Source organism: Danio aesculapii, chromosome 8, assembly GCF_903798145.1.
Source record: "Danio aesculapii chromosome 8, fDanAes4.1, whole genome shotgun sequence".
NCBI lineage: Eukaryota > Metazoa > Chordata > Actinopteri > Cypriniformes > Danionidae > Danio > Danio aesculapii.
In genome coordinates, this window is record NC_079442.1 from 38,066,727 (window position 1) to 38,089,522 (window position 22,796).

At 43.3% G+C, this 22,796-nt stretch overlaps 2 protein-coding genes across 3 annotated transcripts in view; both read left to right on the plus strand.

Annotated features, from left to right (window-relative positions):
* The window catches only part of agbl4 (AGBL carboxypeptidase 4), a 746,666-nt gene extending 741,376 nt beyond the window's left edge, over positions 1 to 5,290 (plus strand). The window contains exons 12-13 of the mRNA XM_056463891.1: positions 2,169 to 2,265; positions 5,131 to 5,290. Coding sequence (XP_056319866.1) covers positions 2,169 to 2,265; positions 5,131 to 5,224 — 191 coding nt within the window. The 3' untranslated portion in view covers positions 5,225 to 5,290. The remainder of the gene's footprint in view (positions 1 to 2,168; positions 2,266 to 5,130) is intronic.
* Positions 5,291 to 10,296: 5,006 nt separating this feature from the next.
* The window catches only part of spata6 (spermatogenesis associated 6), a 33,808-nt gene continuing 21,308 nt past the window's right edge, over positions 10,297 to 22,796 (plus strand). For both annotated transcript variants that reach the window (XM_056463898.1, XM_056463899.1), the window contains exons 1-7: positions 10,297 to 10,386; positions 12,418 to 12,555; positions 12,629 to 12,677; positions 12,798 to 12,839; positions 13,249 to 13,373; positions 13,591 to 13,671; positions 17,028 to 17,279. In XM_056463898.1, the coding sequence (XP_056319873.1) occupies positions 10,339 to 10,386; positions 12,418 to 12,555; positions 12,629 to 12,677; positions 12,798 to 12,839; positions 13,249 to 13,373; positions 13,591 to 13,671; positions 17,028 to 17,279 (735 nt within the window). In that variant the 5' untranslated portion in view covers positions 10,297 to 10,338. The remainder of the gene's footprint in view (positions 10,387 to 12,417; positions 12,556 to 12,628; positions 12,678 to 12,797; positions 12,840 to 13,248; positions 13,374 to 13,590; positions 13,672 to 17,027; positions 17,280 to 22,796) is intronic.

Genomic DNA, 22,796 nt, shown 5'->3' on the forward strand with positions numbered 1-22,796 from the left:
GTTGTCAATTATCCTTTACATAATCAGCACAACTGTGAACGTATCATCGAGTCAGTCTAATTTGGGAATTAATAACTCAGACCACTTTTGTGAGCCAGAACGACCAGAAAGATTTGGCTCAAAACAATGATTTGTTTAATTGGACATTATCAGCTTTTATGTATTGCCAAAAGAAGCTCAGAAAGATGTTCAGTTCAGTCTGTTCCTTCATGGCCAGATTACTGTATGGCGTCAGAGGAGTCGTATGAACTACTTTTACCATACTTCTATGACGCATTTGCATATTTTTTTAACCTTGAACGCTCTAGCATCCATTATTTGAAGTTGCATGAGGGAAAAAATGGCCTGTACATTCTTTGAAATGTCCTTTTTGTGTGTGTGTGCCACAGAAGAAACACAGCCGGGTTTGGAACGACATGAGGGTGAGCAAATGATGACAGAATTTTCATTTGTGGATGAACTATTCCTTTAGGTGAAAAGAAAATGATTTCCGTTTAACGCTGGCCTGGCTGGTGCTTGTTGGAGTTAAACGGCTCCCACTCTTTCAGCTGCATTGTAAGTGCCCTCACAGCTCTTTGATGCAGTGCTTTTGGTAATTGATGTGCTCTGTAACGTGGTGGAAGAAAGCATGGTGGAAGAAAGGCTTGTGTGTGTGTGAGGGGGGGTTGCGGAGTAGTTGCATGAATTTAAATAAAGCTCCGGCTGTAAGTAACTGCAGGAATGAGATGCATTTTTTTCCTTTTGGCTGAGTTGACTGAGAGGCGTTTGATTTATCCTCACGAGGAGCTGAGCGCTGGCTCGCCTGTCCCGCTTATTTACTCTCCGCATTGCTCTGCTGGGTATTGGCCAGTTATTTACTGCAAATGGTCGCGTTGGTACGAGATGGGAGAAAATCGGGCTCTTATTTATTTATTTATTTTTCAATTAAAAGTGGCATGTCAGAAGAGAGATTTAAAGGTTCTGAGGGATCCGATGTTCTAACTGTGCCGGGGCCTAGGAGGCATTCCAATATTGCTTTGTTGTCTTCTGTCTCTTTAGGAATACAGAGACGGGCTGCTGGAGTGGACTCAAACTATCTGACTCTAAAAAATGGAGCACAGTTTTTTCAATTGACTGTAAAAGAGACAAAACACCAATGTCTGTGTGAATGAAGGTCACATTATATTTATTTTTTTCTCAAGTGTAACAGAGGCCAGCTAGTAAAGTGCTGTGCAGGTAGACCTCATTCCTCTGAACCTGAAAAGGTGCTCTGGCAACAGACACTAGAGGTCCTGGTCTTTAGCCTTCTTGTTAAAGCAACCGACTCCCATGCAGAGAGTTGCCGGCTCAATCCCACCTTAGAGTGGGTAAGTGGTGTAGGTGGTGGTGGGGTTACATTGGTGCCGTGACCCAGATGGGACTGAGGTTTAGAGGGTAAGTGTAACAGAGGCCAGCTAGTAAAGTGCTGTGCAGGTAAACCTCACACCTCTGAACCCGAAAAGATGCTCTAGCAACAGACACTAGAGGCCATGGTCTTTAGCCTTCTTGTTAGAGCAACCGTCTCCCATGAGGAGAGTTGCCGGTTCGATCCCGGCTCAGAGCGGGCTGAGTGGTGTAGGACCAGTGGGGTAACATTGGTGCCGTAACCCAGATGGGAGTGAAGTTTAAGGGGGTAAGGGTAACAGAGGCCAGCTAGTAAAGTGCTGTGGAGCTAAACCACACTCCTGAACCCGAAAAGGCGCTCTAGCAACAGACACTAGAGGCCATGGTCTTTAGCCTCCTTGATAGAGCAACCGACTCCCATGGAGAGAGTTGCAGGTTCAATCCCAGCTCAGAGCAGGTAAGTGGTGTAGGACCGTTGGGGTTACATTTGTGCCGGGACCCGGATGAGAGTGAGGTTCAATAGGTAAGGGTAACAGAGGCCAGGTAGTAAAGTGCTGTGCAGGTAAACCTCACTCCTCTGAACCCGAAAAGGTGCTCTAGCAACAGATGCTAGAGGCCATGGTCTTTAGTCTCCTTGTAAGAGCAACCGAATCCCATGCAGAGAGTCGCCGGTTCAAGCCAAGCTCAGAGCGGGTTGAGTGGTGAAGGACCGGTGGGGTTACACAAACTTAGCTCCACAACTTAAAGGTGGTGCAGGTGTACAATAGTATAATGTTTCTAGAAGTTTCCTTAATTTCCACCTGTAGACATGAAGTTGGGGAGAAACGTGGCTCGGACGTTCCTGGATTACTACAAACTGAACAACCTGATAGATGAAAGCAAGAGCACAGGACACATTAACAGGTGCGTAATGCAATTTCATGACTGATTGTCTCAGTAACAGAGACAATCTTGTTTTAGTTTTCCATATATATTATTCCATTTTCACCTATTACTATGTTGATATCATTGCACATTTCACCAAGTTAATTATGAGCCTATCGTTAGTTCAGAACCATCAAATTTTCTGTCACAAGCACCTAGGCTTAATCATTTTACTCCCTTCTGAAATATTATCCATAATCCCAGCTCCCAAAAAACAGGACCCCTCTCCTCTCCAACACACCACATGAAAACCTTGAGACATTATGCAATTCTGAGTGTGCCTCACACAGGTAAGTGGGTTTGACAAACCACCTGTAGAAAGCACAATCTTTAATTTTTTTAACCGATACTTGCACAATTTGTACCAGACACTTTCCTAAAAACCCTTTACATCTCTATAAAAACATTGTGCATTTCTAAATGTGATTCATACATGTGAGTGGGCTTGAAAACCCACCAGTAGAAGCACTCTCTCTTTATATGCACCGGACACTTTACTTAAACTCCATCTTACAATCACTCAATAATGAAACTTTTGTTTACTTGCTAATGTACCACAAATCACTACTTGTTTTCTTCAACCTTAAATACCTCCTTAGAACAATATCTTCAATAATATTGCTCTGTCTTATGTAAAAGTACTTGTATAACCTGTCTTAGGTTACCTGTATGGTTTAAGTATGTATTGTATATGTAGTTAGTATAGTTAGATTACCGCCCGGTATATTAGTTATGTATAGGTTTAAAATAGCTCTTACATCTAGTTTTGAGTTCATATCTATGATTGTTTATTTATGCATTACCGTGGTCCAGCAAGACATGGAATTTTGTTCCACTGTATGTCCACACATGTAGCGGAATGACAGTAAACTTGAGGGGTTTACACACAAACCCTCACTCACTCACTATCATTTAGCTTAAACCCTTTATCAAGGGTCACCACTCCAGAATGAACTGCCAATTACTCTGGCATCTTCTATTGGCGGATGCCCTTCTATCAGCAATCCAGCACTTGGAAACACCCATACACACTTTCATTCACACACACACTAATACACTATGGCCATATAGGTGAATATGATCCAATTCACCTATACCGAATGTTTTTGGACTGAATGAGAAACCGAAGCAAACCAACGTAAAACCATTTCTAAAAAAAAATAAAATAAAATTTGTAACACTTTATTTTAAAGGTCCAAAATAATGCATTAATTAATGGTTGATTTGTTTACTATTAAGCATTAGTTAAAAACAGAAGCACTTGAAATTAATGGTTAACTAAACGTTTTAAGGGTCCCAGATTAGTTAAACTTAGTTAAACTTGTAAATCAAGATTAACTTGTTCACAATTATGCATCAGTCAAGCATGAACAAGCATAATTCATGATTAACTGAATATAAAGACATTTTAACCATTATTTACAATTTAATAAGCCATATATTATTTCTTTTAATCATCGTGTACGTTAACTGAACAACAAGCTACTAATTATGTTTAATTACTGCTAGTTTGTAATTATGTATTGCTAAAATCATGTAATAAACACAGTTTAACCTCATGTCCTAAAGTTAAAGTTATGTCCACGTTAATGAATAATTCGGCACCTTTAAAATGTTTAGTTCACCATAATTATCAGTGCTTTTGTTTTTAACTGATGCTTAATTGTAAAGAAATTAACCATTAATTAATACTTAATTAATGCATTATTTTGTACCCTTAAAATAGATTTAGAAATAGATTTCATTTTAGAGCAGGGGTGTCCAAACTCGGTCCTGGAGGGCCGGTGTCCTGCAGAATTTAGCTCCAACTTGCCTCAACACACCTGCACGGATGTTTCTAGAAAGCCTAGTAAGTGCTTGATTAGCTAGCACAGGTGTGTCTGATTGGGGTTGGAACTAAACTTTGCAGGACACCGGCCCTCCAGGACCGAGCTTGGACATGCCTGTTTTAGAGTCTATATAGCAGCTAGTAGAACCTTATCGTAAAAAGATGTGAAATTTGCCACCCAGAAAAGAAACTGAACATTAGTCACATCAATTTTAGCATTTCCAACCAAATTCCTCTAGTGCTAACAACTGTCCAAATTGTAAAAATAAAATGATCAGCCTAAAATGCATGGCAGCTAAAGCTAACGATGCCTCAATGGCAGTACGCAGGGAAGGAGTCCATAATCCACTACGTAATTTGCTAAGACGTTTCACATGACCAAGTCAGCAATATTTCCAATGGTAAGAAATACAGACTTTCCATCTCCCTCATAGTAAGAAAATTTCTGGCTACGAGACAACCATGGGTTTTGGAACAGTGCCAGCTAGTTATGAGAAGATATGAAAATGTTGTTTTATACCTTTTAAAAAGTGAAACTCATTTTTTCAATCATTTCTGTTCAATTCTGATAATTCAATTTGAGTGTTGCCCTTTTCAAACAAGCAAACTGGTGTCATGTGTGTCTTCAAAACTATGACTATGCCATTACATTTATTTCTACTATTAATACTGAAGTACATTCTGCTGTATAATAGTAATAGGATTATATTTGTCACAATGTAGTGCAACGGCAGACACTGAAACCACCACAGGCATCATCACACTTCAGAACGTGTGCAGAAAAAAACAACCCATTAATATAAACAGACACAGACTTCAAATTGAAATGCACTTGTCCACATCTCTATTCGATTATGCATAGATTTATTCATCCAGGATTTCCTTTTATGGTAGATTCCATTTTGATCACTGAATTCCATCTGCCTTTTCCACATCTAAAAAAGCAGTGGGTCATCTTACCTTGAACTCCTGATTCTGACATAACTCATCTAATAAACATGTTTCATGTCTTTTAGCACTTTCGATGGAACATCCGCCAGTCATCACGGAAACAAAAGTGGAAACGGAAAGGTGAAAAGCGACAGAAAACACGGAGCCAGGGATTTCTGAACGCACAGGGAACATCACTAAGCATTATGGCAAGCCGTTTTGACATTTAATCAATAGCCCATACTAGTAGCTATTTGCATGTTACTAATACTTATTTTTTAGATATTAGTATCTTTTCCATTAAGCACTAGTACTTATTCATTGGATACTAGTGTGTATTCGTTAGATTCTAGTGTCTATTCTTTAGATACTAGTGCTTTTTTTTTAAATATAGTGCTATACTCATTAGACAATAGTTATTTTTTATTAAATACTAGTACTCTTTCATTAGATACTAGTACCTATTAAATAGATACTAGTACTTAAGTTTTAGAAACTAGTACTCATTCATTAGATACTATTTAATAGGTACAAGTACTTATTCATTAGGTACTAGTACTTATTAAATAGACACTAGTTTTTATTTATTAGATAGACTAGACTAGTACTTATTTTAATAGTGACTAGTAACTATTCTGTTGTTACTAGTAACTAATTTAAAATTCTTCCATGGATTTCTATAGGATCTGTCATTGAGATATTAACTGTATTCCAGCCTAATACATAAGTACTAGTATCTATTAAATGGGCACTAGCATCTAATAAGCACTTGTATCTAATACATAAGTACTAGTATCTATTAAATAGGTACTAGTATCTAATTAATAAGTACTAGTGCATAAAAATATGTCCTAGTCCCAGCTGGAATACATACTAGTCAAAGCAGAATAGTTGATTTCTCAATGACAGATCCCATAGAAATCCATGTAAAAAAATTTATTTGTTACTAGTAACAACAGAATGGTTACTAGTCACTATTAAAATAAGTACTAGTGTGTAATAAATAAGTACTAGTATTTAGCGAATAAGTACTAGTATCTAATGAATAAAACATACATAAAACGTACATAAAAAGATGTACTAGTCCCAGCTGGAATACATACAAAGCTGAATAGTTGATATCTCAGTGACAGTCCCATAGAAATCCATTAAAAAAAATTAAAATTTGTTACTAGTAACAAAAGAATGGTTACAAGTCACTATTAAAAATGGTTCTGGTATCTAATAAATAAGAACTAGTATCTATTAAATAAGCACTAGTACCTAATGAATAAGTACTAGTATCCAAAACATAAGTGCTAGTATATATATTAAATAGGTACTTTATCTAATGAATGAGTACTAGTAATAACTAATGTCTAATGAGTAAGCACTAGTATATTTAAAAAAAAGCACTAGTATCTAACAAATAAGCACTAGTATTTAATGAATAAGTACTAGTACTTAATGGAAAAGATACTAGTATCTAAAAAATAAGAACTAGTAACGTGAAAATAGCTACTAGTACGGGCTGTTGATTAAATGCTAAAACGGCTTGCCATAAAGCATCACGGCCCTCAGTGAGACATTGTGAACTACAGTCCACCTGCAAATTACTATTTCATATCAGCCCACAGCAATCCAGCAGATATTTGTTGTCTAAGTTTTTATGTGATGATAGGACTCAACGACTGTGAATAAGTCTTCGCTATTAATTCTCACTTGTGAGATATTGCACAGAGAAAGCATCAACTGTAAATTATCCCACGGCTGCATTTATTGCTTTTTCAGTGCTTTGTTGAATACCAACTACTTTCTTTGCCTTGTTTTTGGAGCTGCCTATTATCAGTACAGAAATTGCATTTCACTCAGCTGTACTCATTCTGATAAAGTGATTACTTTTATGAATTCTTTAGTTGTTCATTTAAATCTGAATGCTTGAAAATCGCTTAAATGTAAGCAATTGACCTGTAATATTTTCATTATATTTATGCTTTGTGTTCATAATAAAGTGTTTGGTTTAAAAAAAATCATCTTATTAAGTGCTTATATTAAAAACCAGAAGTCATTTTGAAATGCTATTAAAAAAACAATACATTTTTAATCCTCTCATCATAGTCTCGGGACAATACGCATCAACACATTGTCTGCCGTTCACTACTCAAGCACAGAGTCTGTTAAGCGCTGTCTCCAAACAATGTCTGATCTGTCCACACACAACAAACGTACACAGAACGCAGTGTGAGGTGCTAAAATACTGATCGGCTCGAGCCATCAGTCAAGAAGTGTGAAAAGCAGCGTGTATTTTTCAGGCCAGTCATTTGGAATAACTGAGGCAATCAGTCAGAAAAGGTAAAAACAAATGACTTCCATTTTAGATGGTAGAAGAGAGGATGGCGAGAGCTAATGTGAATGAGAAAACACATCCATCTACAGAATCTCAACAAACACACACACACAGGTAATGGTGCTGTCATACCTAAAAGCCTTTGTGCTTATGGAGAGTCTCACCTCCCCACTGCGCTGTCATTTTAACCAGATCCTCGAACCATTAGTCCCTCATGCTTGGCTCACCTCACTGCCACAAACACATCCTAATTGTCCTTAGGCTGCTGTGAACTGTTTGCATTTGCCTTCTTAAACATCGACATGGCCCATTCCTGAGGGTTCTCTGTGAGGTCTGTGTGGTTCATTTCCAGGGCAGATCCTTCATTGGGCATCATTATAAGCAGCTTAAAACGGAGACTCTGTGAACTTATGTTCTCCGCTTTTGGAAATCTCTACTTCTGTTCACTCTGCGTTTTGAGATATAGAGTCATTACTTTGCAAATACTCGTGTCTGAATGTGTCCTCAATTGTCAAATCATTCCTGGTTCGTCCTGACTGGAAGAGCAGCTGGGTTTAGGACCAAACACTACTACTAGCACTGAACTTTCTTACTAAATCTTTAAAAGATTAGCCTACCTTTTTTGTGAGTTGACATAAATCTTGAACCAAAACTTCTTCAGCCCAAACGTTTGTCTTAATCCAAACTGATTAGAAGTAGCCTGTTAAGATCTTGTTGTAGTCTTTAGACAATTTTGAGGGATGTAAACAATAACAATGGTCCCAACCTATTTCCTGTATTACATTTTCAATTTCCATAGCTTCCAAGAATCCAAAGATGTCCACATATTGACAAATAATGTTAAGACAGCTGTTTTAACATTAAGATAAGATTAAATTGCCTCTTGTTACGGTAACAAAATAGTTTGACAACAAGCAGGAAATGTATATGGGCCAGTGACATCGCCACATTGAAATGGTCTTGCCATATGTAAAAATACTATAGTAATTTAGAGCATACTATAGTGTTATTGAACCATACTGTACTATAGTAAGATACTGGAATAAATGTGTTGTGGTAATTGTAAAGTTGCTTTAGTTACACATAAACTATAGTAGGCTAATATCAACAAACCACCTAATACTGTAGTATAACTTGTACAGATATGTTATATTAAAATGCACCACAGTTTATAATTTTAAGTAGCCTATAATGCAGTATTTCTACAGTTTATAGTTCACTATAGTTAATACGACAGTATGCTGGAGCATTCATTAACAAAGATTTAAAAACTATATGTACAGTAGCCTGTTTACTAGTTCACAAACACTATAGTATGTAGGCTACTAAAATTATAGTATTTTTTGTCTTATTATGCAATATATAACGTTATAGGGGAATTACCAACCTACATCACGTATGATGTCACAGAGGTTCAACCGCGCATACCGGTTGCAAAAAAAGACTAGTTGCAATGGCAAACATGTCGTGTTGTGCAGTAGGATGCCAAATTTGAATAGAAAGCTTAAATTTTACAGTACACCTCACTGCTTTCTTTGGCTAACAGGGAGCTGAATGGAGTGAGGACCTGATTAAAATACTTGACTCTGCAGTTCATATTTCATATCAGGTAAGTTCACGCTATGCTGAATCATACACGTTACACATTTCTGATTGCAGCAATGATTTCAGCAAAAACGGTTAAATATAGTTAATTAAACTGTGGACACTGAATTCTTAGAATGAAATGTAATAATGTAAGCTCACATACCCTGCTGTACAGGTGCAGTTCGCTGTCAAAATAGTTGTTTTGCTTGTTGATGATTACCCAGGCCTTGTACAGTTCCGTCTTCTCTCCTTGTCTTTGGCTAGGTAGAGCCTCGGTTTTTAGCACTACATAGTTTTGAATCTGGTAATCATGGAACATTATTTCTTGCATGACCACACAGAACAACATTGTTGGCATCCAAAGACTTGTAGGCCTTTAACTTCTCTTTTGTAAAATCATTTGGAGTTTCAATGAGATAGTTGTTTATTATTTCGGGCTGGATGCTTGGTCATTTCGTCTTATCCAATATCCATTTGGAGGTTGCTATCGCAAATAGACCTATCAGACGAACGCCGCTCACTTTAACATTAGTTTTGCTAAGTAACTGTGCTCATCACTGGGTGACAAACTGTTATAATACGCTGAAAGCATTATGTAAATAATATATATGTAATCAACATAACTTATCTCTAATACAACAACAAACTCTGTACCGCATCGTTATTCTCTCATTGTAAATGCTACCGCTCTCGGTTGTTTTCTGCAACCACGATGCGCGTGCATCCTGAATGTTTACAAACCGGTAATTCGTCTATAGGTTATGGACACAAATATACTTCACTTTCATTTAAAAAATATGACAACTGTGGTTGACTTCAGAATGAGATATGCACAGCTAGTGTTTTTCAGCTAATGATGAACTTCCAGTGAAAGCTTTATGTGACTATTTTCGATTTCATAAAGTTTCTTTTACAGCATCGATGTTGTAATGTAATTCAAATATAATCAGACAGACTATAATAGACTTATGATAGACTAATTCAAATAGACTTAAGCATCCATTTGGTTGTTAAACGTAAAAAGAGACAAAAGACCGTTGTATGGGATGACAATTCACCGGAAGCCATGGGGCTGGCTGACTGAAATTAATGTGCATTTACCCCATTTAGAGGCATAATAAAAAACTGTAAAAATACAGCCGTGCCTATTTTTATTTATTCAGGCTTTTTTTTTTTTTTTTTTTTTTTTTTTTTTTTTAAAAAGCATATTTCCCCATTTCTTTCATTTGAATTTGATTTTCTTTCATTCTCACTTTTGTCACTATTTTTCGTGTCGTCATTTCCTTGCAGCTTCACGTGAGCCGCTTTGGTTGTTGTCATAGTATCCAAGTTTAAAAACCCTGGCTGACTGAAGACGCCCAAAAATCCTTCAGCTTAACAAATGCGACAAAAAGCGATTAAATGCACCGTCGAATTGAAAGTACAAGCTGTAAGTACGTCGCCATGCGTTCTGGTTTGTCTTTTTTTTTGCTTATCAGCAGCAAAAATAATTCCTTTTTCGTGTATTTTGATAGACATTTCCGCTTTAGCGTTCTGTTAGCAACAAGTGGCTAACGGATAACTAAGTAAATCTGTCAGCCTTCAGTCAAAGTTACAACCAAACTCTTCGAACAGAAACATGTTAATAAACGTTCTTGTATTTCAAAGTTCCTTGTTTTTCCTCAGCTAGCGTTGTTAAGCTGTTCGCAACATTTAGTTTTGTGTTCAGACAGTTTTTTTACAGGAATAGTTTTTGAACATGAATTTTTGCGTCTTAATGTTTTTTTTAAAAGTCTTAATTCACCCTTCGACGATTTAAGGTAACTATTGAATCAGAGGGGAAATTCTTAAACGTCGAATGTCTTAAATTAAATACTAAATGTTGCATAGAGTTAAAAAAAAATACTTTATATCTCCCAGAGTACTATTGTTTGTCTATATGCACACATAACGTTAACTAAACATCTTGTTTCCATGTCTATCAAGATCTGTTTTCTGAGAAAAAGAAACTTTTTGCTATAAAAAGGGTTGTTTGCATTCTGGGAATAAACAAGACCATGTAAAATAAAAAGTAATAATTATTAAATAAATCATAAAAAAGTTCATATTCTGGCAAATATACATGTAACGTTATTGTGAATCTTACAGACAAACAAGTACACATTTTGGGTGGAAAATATTATAACAGCTATATTTAAGGCTACAAAGTATATTATCTTATACTGATATGACAAAAAAATAAATAAAAATCCAAGGTTTGTATTTGTGCTGCTACCTTTCCTAGTTTAGGTCTAAATATCACAACAAATATTAAGTGATTGCAATTGTGTCATCCATTGAATAATGATAAATTTTATAAACTACGAGAGCTTATGAATGGATAAATGAAGCATTTGCGCAAATAATTTATTCAAAAACAGAATCCTTCAAAGCTGAATTTGCAGAAGCCATTACTCCAGGCTTTAATGTCACATGCATGATTTGGTAATATGGAAATGTTTAATAATCAGTAATGTTAAAAACATTTGTGCTGCAACAAATGTGCAGCATTTATTTGCAATGTTTATATATACGAAATAAAATGTTTTTTCCCTCTAATCATTCTCCCTGTTAAATTGAATTAACACTTTTACAATTCAGTCAATGTCAAGCTTTTATCTAGACAAGAATAACCAGGGTATCTGCGGGGTCTTTAAGTCTTAAAATGTCTTAAATCTCAAAAACTAAATTTTAGGCCTTAAAAAGTCTTAAATTTACTGAAATATTGTGTTTTAGTAGGTCTTAAATCTTTTTTAAACAGGTTTTAATTTTCCTTTGTTTTAGTATAGCTACCCAATCTTGCCAACACCCATCCAAAATACTGTAAATAATACAACTTTAAACTTTTTTTTTCATGGGCTTAAGAATGTACTTTTTAGCGTAATTATTTTCTTTACAATAAGATGTGTTCTAGGCCAGACTGTTGTGCATAAAGTTAATTTATTATAGTTTTAAACGTTTTTTCACATTTTTTTTTTTTTTTTTTTTTTTTTTTTTAAGAAAGGTTATGTTTAAAAAAGTGCATGTATACAACTAGAGCTTGCTTGTTTTGGCACAATATTTAAAATATTTTGCTCAATTAACTAATATATATATATATATATATATATATATATATATATATATATATATATATATATATATTAGTTAATTATTATTATCATCATATTATAAAATGTATTAAATTATAAAAAAGATTGAAAGGGCAAATAAAAATCTTTTCTATCTGGGCCATTCGAGAAAAAAAACTCCTTACCGTTTAGCCCTGTTTGAGTCTAAAATTTCATTCATAATGGTCCTAAAAATGTCTTTAAAAGTCTTAAATTTAACCTGCTTAAATCTGCAGAAACCCTGTTAACACAGAATTGGCAGTGTGTGTACAACACAGTTTCACAACAGATTTGTATAAAAATGACCTCATGTCAATATGTTTCTCCTGTAGATCACTTGTCCAGGGGTGATACTACCATCCCAAGAGGACATTTATTTAAGTGTTCGGATAATGGGTCAGTACCAAAAGTCCAAGTGTGTTCCTCCAGTTTTCCCTCTGCTGCTGCATAAACAAATGGTGTTTGTGAAGGTGAGGCTTGATCAAAATGGCTTAAATTAATTTCAGCCTACAACATCTTATTCTGTCTGTCTCTGTTTCCCAGACCTTTGTAGGAATGCTTGACCCGGCTGCTGTAGCTGAGCATCTGGAGAGTAAGTATCCTTTGCGCTGCCGTCAGTTTGTGCTGCTGTCTTTCATAAACCGCAAATCAATAAACGTATATACCTTTCCCTTACCTTTCCTTATACCTATGTTTTTTTTCTCTACTGCAGATGATACAACATCTTTAGAGCTCATTCAGCTTGTTCCTCCAGGTAAAATTTCACGTCCAATCCAGAGTAACACGCTGACAGATATTTGAGACCTTAGATTGAGTTTTCCAACATAGTACCGTAAACTGAAAACATTGCGTTTGTGCTCAGTTTTGATTGAAGGCTCCGGCTTTTGCTTTCTGCTAGTACAATTTCAAAAATTAACCAACATTGGCAAGGGAATACATACATTATTGGACTGAGCACTCTCATTACATTATGCATAAATCATCCTGCTTTCAGTGGAGGTCTCATGGGCTGAGATTTTTGACACGCATGGGTTTGTGTTGTGTTATTGCTTTAAAATACAAAGAAACATCTTTATTACTCAGAAACAACTTGATTACCCAGCTGTCAGGAAAAACGGACAGAATTCACTATTTCATCATGTATTTTTGATTTAACTGTGCAGAGGGTGAAATCCTGGCCACGTTTGAAGCCGACACGCGAGAGTTTCTGTATCCAAGCCCTCGTCTGACTCCCAGAAGCCCCGGCCCAGAGAGAGAGATTCTGATGAAGAGATCCATCTCCTTCCCTGTGCGTGTGTCTTCCTCTCAGCGTTTTTGTCATATCTCTGATGCATCTTAAAAGCCGGTCCCATTTTCCTGCTATTTGCTTGAAGACGTAGATTGTTTTGGTAAATTGATCTGCCAAGAGTGTTATTATCTGCATTTGCCCTCTGTCTTTTCATCATTCGAAAAGTTTTGTGATGTTTTTTTTTCTGCTTGCTATCTCTCCTGTCTCATTCCCTCAGGGAATCTCTCCCAGAGTGGTGTTTTCGACGACGTCTATTATTGAGGAGTGTGATGTGAAACATGGTCAGCCTGCCGTGTCTGTGAGTCTCTGGGCTTTTTTTTGTTATTGCCATTATATTGCATCTGCTATCAGCTCCGTTCCAAAGCTAGCGTGCTGCCTACATAGGCAGCTGCCTTTAAAGGCGCCTGGAAGAACCGTGCGATGCTACCGCTCATTATGTTTTGGAACAGAGCAATTATCTCTGATGCTAAATGAAAAGAGGCGCAGAAAAGGATCAAATGGCTTTCATGTAACAAGGCTTTTCTTAGATGTACGTGGGAGTATGGTGGGTCTCCCTGTCAATCAAACTGTCCACTGCCATCTGTACCACTTGTATCATTTGCTGCTGTCCTTTTAGTGGCCTCACACCCCCTTCCAGGATGTTTTTCTTTCACCATGCAGGTAATTACACAGAATTGGCTCGATTTTACCCGGATAGGCACTGATCAGTTGGACTTGACCGCTCCAATTTGTTTCTTCCATTACATGTTCTCAGGCTGTTTAGAATCGCATCCTTCATGTCAAGTTTCTCAGGCCCTCGTTAGACTGCTTCTGCTGTTGACCGTCTCGTCAGAAGCCCGTTTCATGTGCGAGTCTTCCCTTTGTGGATGTCTCTCGTTCGGACTTGACACGCCATTCTGTAAAGCAGGCTTTCTCGGCGCGATTTGCATGCATTTGAACGACGCTTGTTTCTTGTTTAATAAGCTACTTGTGGTGCTGGCTTTGTTGTTTCAAGGACATCCGGCTTTATCTCCCATTACCAACACCAGCCGAGCCACTAATCACATCAGACAAGCGCGACTCCTGCTTTAAAACGGCCTCTTTGTCCCTCCGTCCAAAGAAAAAGGGAGAGAGAGAGAGAGAGAAGAATAAAAGGAGAAAAAGCCACTTAGTTTAATTTCATTAAATCTCGACTCTTCAAACGGCAATCGCTATCAGGATTTACTTTTTTCCTTCTTTGCTTTTTAAAAATGACTTAATATGCCAGGATGTTCCAATTAGCATTTAAATTATCGTTGTTTTTTTACATCCATGTAATGCCATTATCATATTAGGTTGAGACCGGCCATCAAATGCAATTAACATTTTTAAAAACGTATTTACCCAGGCAGCGCCTGCAGGAACAGAGTTATTGAGGCTCAGAATTATGTTAGCTGAGATTAGAGTTATTGAAGTCATTTGCCTGCAAAGGTGAGATTGGAACACTGAGGAAAGGTTTACATCAGGTTACATGTGTACAGAACAAGGAAATTAGTGGATTAGCGCCGTACAAACCGAAAGACATTCGCAATATCAGTACAATAAAGCATGACCTTATACTCTCTTCCTCTGGGATCTTCTTTTCCTTTTTTTGATTTGAAAGGCGAAGACCTCATTTAAACGCCACTAGTAGCAACAGACTGTAGTAGTTTCCATGCGTCACTGATGCTCATATAAAGTAAATAATTGTGTAAATAAACGACGAGTGATTAAACACTGATGTTTAGCTAATGTTTGATGACATCTCAAAGAAAGGTGTGCTTTTTTAATGATTCAACAAATGTTTTAGTTTCTGCAAAATCTGGCAAAAAATACATTTCAGTAAAAACAACTTTAGACATGTTTTATTACTATATTCACTGTGTCTCAAAAAAATCCAAGCAAAATTAATTCTGTCAGAATTTCCTCAAAATACCTCCAACTTTAATTATATTTATATATGTATACTTTTTCCACCTCACCTGATTTATATCACCGCATTACCTTGTTAAACAATGACAACCCAAATATTGCCAGAAGTTAGCATGTGCAGAAATAAAGCAACATTCACAAGTCATTGAAGTCAATAATTGCCAGACTTCCGTGCAGTCTGTCGGACAGTGCGAAAGGTGCGTGGTGTCTTTATAGCTCAGTACTATGTCTTCGACAATGGTGATAATTACAACTGTACGGGCAGTGCGTGGACAACCACTTCCCGCCACATGACATACTGATCCAGTGCGATCAATTTCCAAGTGGTGCTCACTGCAGAGTCACTTGGGCAGAGCTGAGCTCCAGCAAGGGGGAGCTTGAGCTCCAGCTCCTCCTTCCTTGCAATTCTTCTACGAGTGATGTCACTGGGGGTTGGGATTAGGGGTGGGGTGGGTTTACGGATCAAAACAGCTTACAGGAGGAGGAGCGAGAGCTCAAGCTCCCCCTCGCTGGAGCTCAAATGGCTCTGCAGCGAGCAGTGTCTCAATTTCCGCCAACAAGTAATCCAATCCACCTTTTGTCCAGTTTTTAGTCAGAAATTCACAAAAAAAAAACATGTGAAGCACTGTAGCCTTTCAGTTCTCATAAGCCTTTGATCAAACTCTTACTCGATTATTCGCTGAGGATGTGGGTGGTGAGGGAGGTGTCGCCGCTATGGACGCGCCGGCCGTGTGTGTGTGTGTGTGAAAAGAGCAGGTAGCCTGTGATAGGCTAGGAGATCTCCTCGCCAGTTCTTGGACTTTTTGCTTGATAAAATAGTTAGTCGTCGGTATTTTCTAGTCCATCGTCTGTATTTACATTCACCCACTGGCAGCCAAAATCCACTATGAAGCGTGTGTGCACTGTGACTACTTTTATATTGTTGATTATCTGCTGGGCGTTTCACTCTGTCTCGCGCTGAAGCCTGTCAGTGTCGTTGACCAATCGCAGCAGGCTGTCATCGGTCCAATCAGCGCAAATTAGCTTCGCGCTGAGGAGGGGTTTGGGAACAAATGAATCGCTGAACGATTCATATGGGAGTCGCTGGGATAATTAGGTAAAAATAAATGCAGATTATAAGACCATGAAAGTGTTTTTTGACCTTGCATGCATATTAGACTGTTGTTGGAGACCCTTACAACCTAAATATGACCCTATTTCATGTATAATATGGGCTCTTTAAATATTTCCCAAATGATGTTTAACAGAGCAAGTAAATTTTCACAGTATGTCTGAAAATATTTTTTTTATCAGTTTTTAATTTTTTAAAAAACCATTTTAAGGTCAAAATTATTGGCCCCTTTAAGCTATATTTCTTTTCAATAGTCTATAGAACAAACCATCGTTATACAATACCTTGCATATTTACCCTAACTTGCCTAAATAACCCAGTTAAGCATTTAAATGTCACTTTAAGCTATATAGAAGCATCTTGACAAATATGTAGTAAAATGTTATTTACTGTCATCATGGCAAAGATAAAATAAGTCAGTTGTTACAAATAAGTTATGAAAACTATTATGTTTAAAAATGTGTTGAAAAAAAATCTTATCTCCGTTAAACAGAAGTTGGGGAAAAAATAAACTGGGGCTAATAATTCAGGGGGGCTATTAATTCTGACTTCAACTGTATATGTATCAGATCTAATACAGCTTCATCTTTTCAAAATATTTTTCCCCCATGCAGTCACATGGTCGATCCTCTGCTGAGCCCACTCCTGTGAGAACTTGCCTTTCTAGTGCTAAGAAGAAGAAAGCAGACAAAGTATCATCTTGTGGATATGAAAAGTCAACAGTTGCGTCTAGAAGCCGAGCTCCATCACCTTACACTCACCGTAAAATGTGTCAGCTGTCCGAGGAGGCCAGACAGCGACTCAGCCACCTCAAACTGGGGCCCTACACATTTCAGAAAGAGACAGCCCCTCAGGCTCCATTCGTGGTGGGTGATATTAAGTAATTTTCATAGAATTTAATTTATTTTTGTTTTCATTTTTGATTAGTTGTTGCAAGGACATGACACATTAGCTCAGAACAACTAATATATATGCACCTGTTTTATTTCATTTTTTTATTATTATACCTGTCAAATGTAGAGGTATACTCAAGAACCTAAGAAATAATATTTCCTCTGCGGGGGCGTTGATTATAGGAGACAGACAGCCATGTCAAAATGTCCACCTGTTTTTCTGACTGAAGTAAAAACATCAATTCTCCCTCTTGTTTCTTTCCCTGTGTTTTCTAAAACAATAATGCGTCCAGGGGTGCAAATATCAAAGCTGTCATGGTATAAAAGGCAGCTCTTGGATTTGTGTCTGATATCATCATGGCATTTTCTGTCACAGGCCTTTTAAAGAGTGAGTAGCCTTTTCAAAGAAAATCCGCAGGCTACAATTAACCTAAGTAATTAAGAGTCAGGCCGTGATTAGCAAATTCTTTCCTCTTATTTCAGCAGATTAGCACGCTCGGTTTTTGTGTGTTTAAAGTCGGCACACTTGTTTTGCACGAAAACTAAATAGCGCTGTTTCATTAACTCGCGTGGTCACTTTACTATTTAAATGAAGTGCCAATGGTGTAATTGAAGTCTGAGAGTTGAGTTTTTACACAGACACCTGAGTCCGAGTAACTTTCCGATAAAGTTCCTCTCCTCGCTTTCACCTTCCTAGAGGAAGTAAAATAATTGATTGGAACAACAAAGCCTCATTTGGATGATGGTTGGTCTTTCCAGCCAGCTTTTGAAAAGACAATCAAGTCCATTTGGGGATCCAGTGGCACAGTTGGGTGAGTGAGAATTAGCGTGGCTGGTGGTGTCGGCGCTCGACGGGGTACTTGGTGAGACCAAGGCCCCAGCCCGCCAAGCCCTGCCCGACGGGAGACCCCTTTTCCGGGATGTCACGCGCCTGGAGGTGCCTGTCTGGGGCTGATTGTCTCTGACCTGCCATCTGGAATTCGGGGAAGGCGTAGAAATGTGGACTTAGGTTTTGGCGGCTTTGCGTTTGAACGAACCAGGGGTTCAATGGCCAGGCTGGCTTACCCAGGAACAGTGCCCCGACCCCGGGCGAGCTGGAGGGCGCCCGTGGGCATGGGGAAACCCAGCCAAGGGGCTGAGACATTGCAGGCTTACCCAGGAACAGTGCCCCGACCCCGGGCGAGCTGGAGGGCGCCCGTGGGCATGGGGAAACCCAGCCAAGGGGCTGAGACATTGCAGGCTTACCCAGGAACAGTGCCCCGACCCCGGGCGAGCTGGTGGGCGCCCGTGGGCATGGGGAAACCCAGCCAAGGGGCTGAGACATTGCAGGCTTACCCAGGAACAGTGCCCCGACCCCGGGCGAGCTGGTGGGCGCCCGTGGGCATGGGGAAACCCAGCCAAGGGGCTGAGACATTGCAGGCTTACCCAGGAACAGTGCCCCGACCCCGGGCGGGCTGGTGGGCGCCCGTGGGCATGGGGAAACCCAGCCAAGGGGCTGAGACATTGCAGGCTTACCCAGGAACAGTGCCCCGACCCCGGGCGAGCTGGAGGGCGCCCGTGGGCATGGGGAAACCCAGCCAAGGGGGTGAGACATTGCAGGCTTACCCAGGAACAGTGCCCCGACCCCGGGCGAGCTGGTGGGCGCCCGTGGGCATGGGGAAACCCAGCCAAGGGGCTGAGACATTGCAGGCTTACCCAGGAACAGTGCCCCGACCCCGGGCGAGCTGGAGGGCGCCCGTGGGCATGGGGAAACCCAGCCAAGGGGCTGAGACATGCAGGTTTACCCAGGAACAGTGCCCCGACCCCGGGCGAGCTGGAGGGCGCCCGTGGGCATGGGGAAACCCAGCCAAGGGGCTGAGACATGCAGGTTTACCCAGGAACAGTGCCCCGACCCCGGGCGAGCACTGTTGGCTCTGTTGCGGCGAGGGGGGTTCCAGGGGCACCAGTGACACAGTTGATTGAGCGAGAATTCGCGTGGCTAGTGTCAACGCTCACCGGAGTACTTGGTGAGACCCAGGCCCCATCCCGCCAAGCCATGCCCGACGGGAGACCCCTTTTCCGGGATGTCCCGCGCCTGGAGGTGCCTGTCTGGGGCTGATTGTCTCTGACCTGCCATCTGGAATTCGGGGAAGGCGTAGAAATGTGGACTTAGGTTTTGGCGGCTTTGCGTTTGAACGAACCAGGGGTTCAATGGCCAGGCTGGCTTACCCAGGAACAGTGCCCCGACCCCGGGCGAGCTGGAGGGCGCCCGTGGGCATGGGGAAACCCAGCCAAGGGGCTGAGACATTGCAGGCTTACCCAGGAACAGTGCCCCGACCCCGGGCGAGCTGGAGGGCGCCCGTGGGCATGGGGAAACCCAGCCAAGGGGCTGAGACATTGCAGGCTTACCCAGGAACAGTGCCCCGACCCCGGGCGAGCTGGTGGGCGCCCGTGGGCATGGGGAAACCCAGCCAAGGGGCTGAGACATTGCAGGCTTACCCAGGAACAGTGCCCCGACCCCGGGCGAGCTGGAGGGCGCCCGTGGGCGTGGCGAAACCCAGCCAAGGGGCTGAGACATTGCAGGCTTACCCAGGAACAGTGCCCGACCCCGGGCGAGCTGGAGGGCGCCCGTGGGCATGGGGAAACCCAGCCAAGGGGCTGAGACATGCAGGTTTACCCAGGAACAGTGCCCCGACCCCGGGCGAGCTGGAGGGCGCCCGTGGGCATGGGGAAACCCAGCCAAGGGGCTGAGACATTGCAGGCTTACCCAGGAACAGTGCCCCGACCCCGGGCGAGCTGGAGGGCGCCCGTGGGCATGGGGAAACCCAGCCAAGGGGCTGAGACATGCAGGTTTACCCAGGAACAGTGCCCCGACCCCGGGCGAGCTGGAGGGCGCCCGTGGGCATGGGGAAACCCAGCCAAGGGGCTGAGACATTGCAGGCTTACCCAGGAACAGTGCCCCGACCCCGGGCGAGCTGGAGGGCGCCCGTGGGCATGGGGAAACCCAGCCAAGGGGCTGAGACATTGCAGGTTTACCCAGGAACAGTGCCCCGACCCCGGGCGAGCACTGTTGGCTCTGGTGCGGCGAGGGGGGTTCCAGGGGCACCAGTGACACAGTTGATTGAGCGAGAATTCGCGTGGCTAGTGTCAACGCTCACCGGAGTACTTGGTGAGACCCAGGCCCCATCCCGCCAAGCCATGCCCGACGGGAGACCCCTTTTCCGGGATGTCCCGCGCCTGGAGGTGCCTGTCTGGGGCTGATTGTCTCTGACCTGCCATCTGGAATTCGGGGAAGGCGTAGAAATGTGGACTTAGGTTTTGGCGGCTTTGCGTTTGAACGACCCAGGGGGGTCAATGGCTTGGCTGGCTGCCCACAAAAGTGTCCCGATCCCGGCCAGCGCCATTGTCATTGGGGGCATGGGGGTCCCGCCCCAACCAAGCGGTTCAGACATTGAAGTCAGGCCCAAAGACAGTGCCCCGATCCCAGCCAGCGCCGCTGGCATTGGGGGGTGGGGGTCCCGCCCCAAACAAGCGGTTCAGACATTAAAGGCTTGCCCTGAGATAGTGCCCCGATCCCGGCCAGCGCCGCTGGCATTGGGGGGTAGGGATCCCGCCCCAAACAAGCGGTTCAGACATTAAAGGCTTGCCCCGAGATAGTGCCCCGATCCCGGCCAGCGCCGCTGGCATTGGGGGGTAGGGATCCCGCCCCAAACAAGCGGTTCAGACATTAAAGGCTTGCCCCGAGATAGTGCCCCGATCCCGGCCAGCGCCGCTGGCATTGGGGGGGTAGGGATCCCGCCCCAAACAAGCGGTTCAGACATTAAAGGCTTGCCCACAAAAGTGTCCCGATCCAGGCCAGCGCCGTTGGCCTTGGAGGGTGGGGGTCCCGCCCCAACCAAGCGGTTCAGACATTTAAGTCTTGCCCAAAGACAGTGCCCCGAACCCGGCCAGTGCTGTTGGCCTTGGCCTTGGCCTTGGCCTTGGCCTTGGCCGGGGCGAACGTCCGACACTGGAAGAAGGCAAGCACAAAACTCCCATATTGAACGCCCCTGGAACTACGTGCCGCTGGTGCACCCCAGCCGCCTCAACAAATTGAGCACTGCGCCGGGTGGCGGTAGTGGGAAAGGCTGGTGCCCCCGAGCTATCTCTGTACCACAGTACGGGCGAGGTGATGGAGAGGGTGGTTCCCCACATCCAGATGGTTCACCAGCGGCACGTCTGCGTAGCGAGTGCCACTAGCTAAGTCAATGTTCGTGGCTTAAGTGTGGGGTGCCCGGGGTCTGCTGGTGAGCAGGTGTCAAACTAGAAGACCCTTTGGGCCCGGTGCTTGCCCCGGAAAGGGTGCGGGCCCTGGGGGACAGGGGGTGGGAGTGGTGGCCCTGGGTGTCAGGGGCTCCAGCCCCTCTGACGTGGGCCCCTGCCCCCGGAAAGGGTGTGGGCCCTGGGGGAAAGGGGCTGTCAGTGGTGGCCTTGGGAGTCAGGGGCTCCAGCCCCTGTAACCTGGGCCCCGGCCCCCGAACAGGGTGTGGGCCCTTGCCCCCGGACAGGGTGTGGGTCCTGGGGGAAAGGGGCTGTCAGTGGTGGCCTTGGGAGTCAGGGGCTCCAGCCCCTGTAACCTGGGCCCCTGCCCCCGGAAAGGGTGTGGGCCCTGGGGGAAAGGGGCTGTCAGTGGTGGCCTTGGGAGTCAGGGGCTCCAGCCCCTCTGACGTGGGCCCCTGCCCCCGGAAAGGGTGTGGGCCCTGGGGGAAAGGGGCTGTCAGTGGTGGCCTTGGGAGTCAGGGGCTCCAGCCCCTCTGACGTGGGCCCCTGCCCCCGGAAAGGGTGTGGGCCCTGGGGGAAAGGGGCTGTCAGTGGTGGCCTTGGGAGTCAGGGGCTCCAGCCCCTGTAACCTGGGCCCCGGCCCCCTGGACAGGGTGTGGGCCCTTGCCCCCGGAAAGGGTGTGGGCCCTGGGGGAAAGGGGCTGTCAGTGGTGGCCTTGGGAGTCAGGGGCTCCAGCCCCTCTGACGTGGGCCCCTGCCCCCGGAAAGGGTGTGGGCCCTGGGGGAAAGGGGCTGTCAGTGGTGGCCTTGGGAGTCAGGGGCTCCAGCCCCTGTAACCTGGGCCCCTGCCCCCGGAAAGGGTGTGGGCCCTGGGGGAAAGGGGCTGTCAGTGGTGGCCTTGGGAGTCAGGGGCTCCAGCCCCTCTGACGTGGGCCCCTGCCCCCGGAAAGGGTGTGGGCCCTGGGGGAAAGGGGCTGTCAGTGGTGGCCTTGGGAGTCAGGGGCTCCAGCCCCTGTAACCTGGGCCCCTGCCCCCGGAAAGGGTGTGGGCCCTGGGGGAAAGGGGCTGTCAGTGGTGGCCTTGGGAGTCAGGGGCTCCAGCCCCTCTGACGTGGGCCCCTGCCCCCGGAAAGGGTGTGGGCCCTGGGGGAAAGGGGCTGTCAGTGGTGGCCTTGGGAGTCAGGGGCTCCAGCCCCTCTAACCTGGGCCCCTGCCCCCGGAAAGGGTGTGGGCCCTGGGGGAAAGGGGCTGT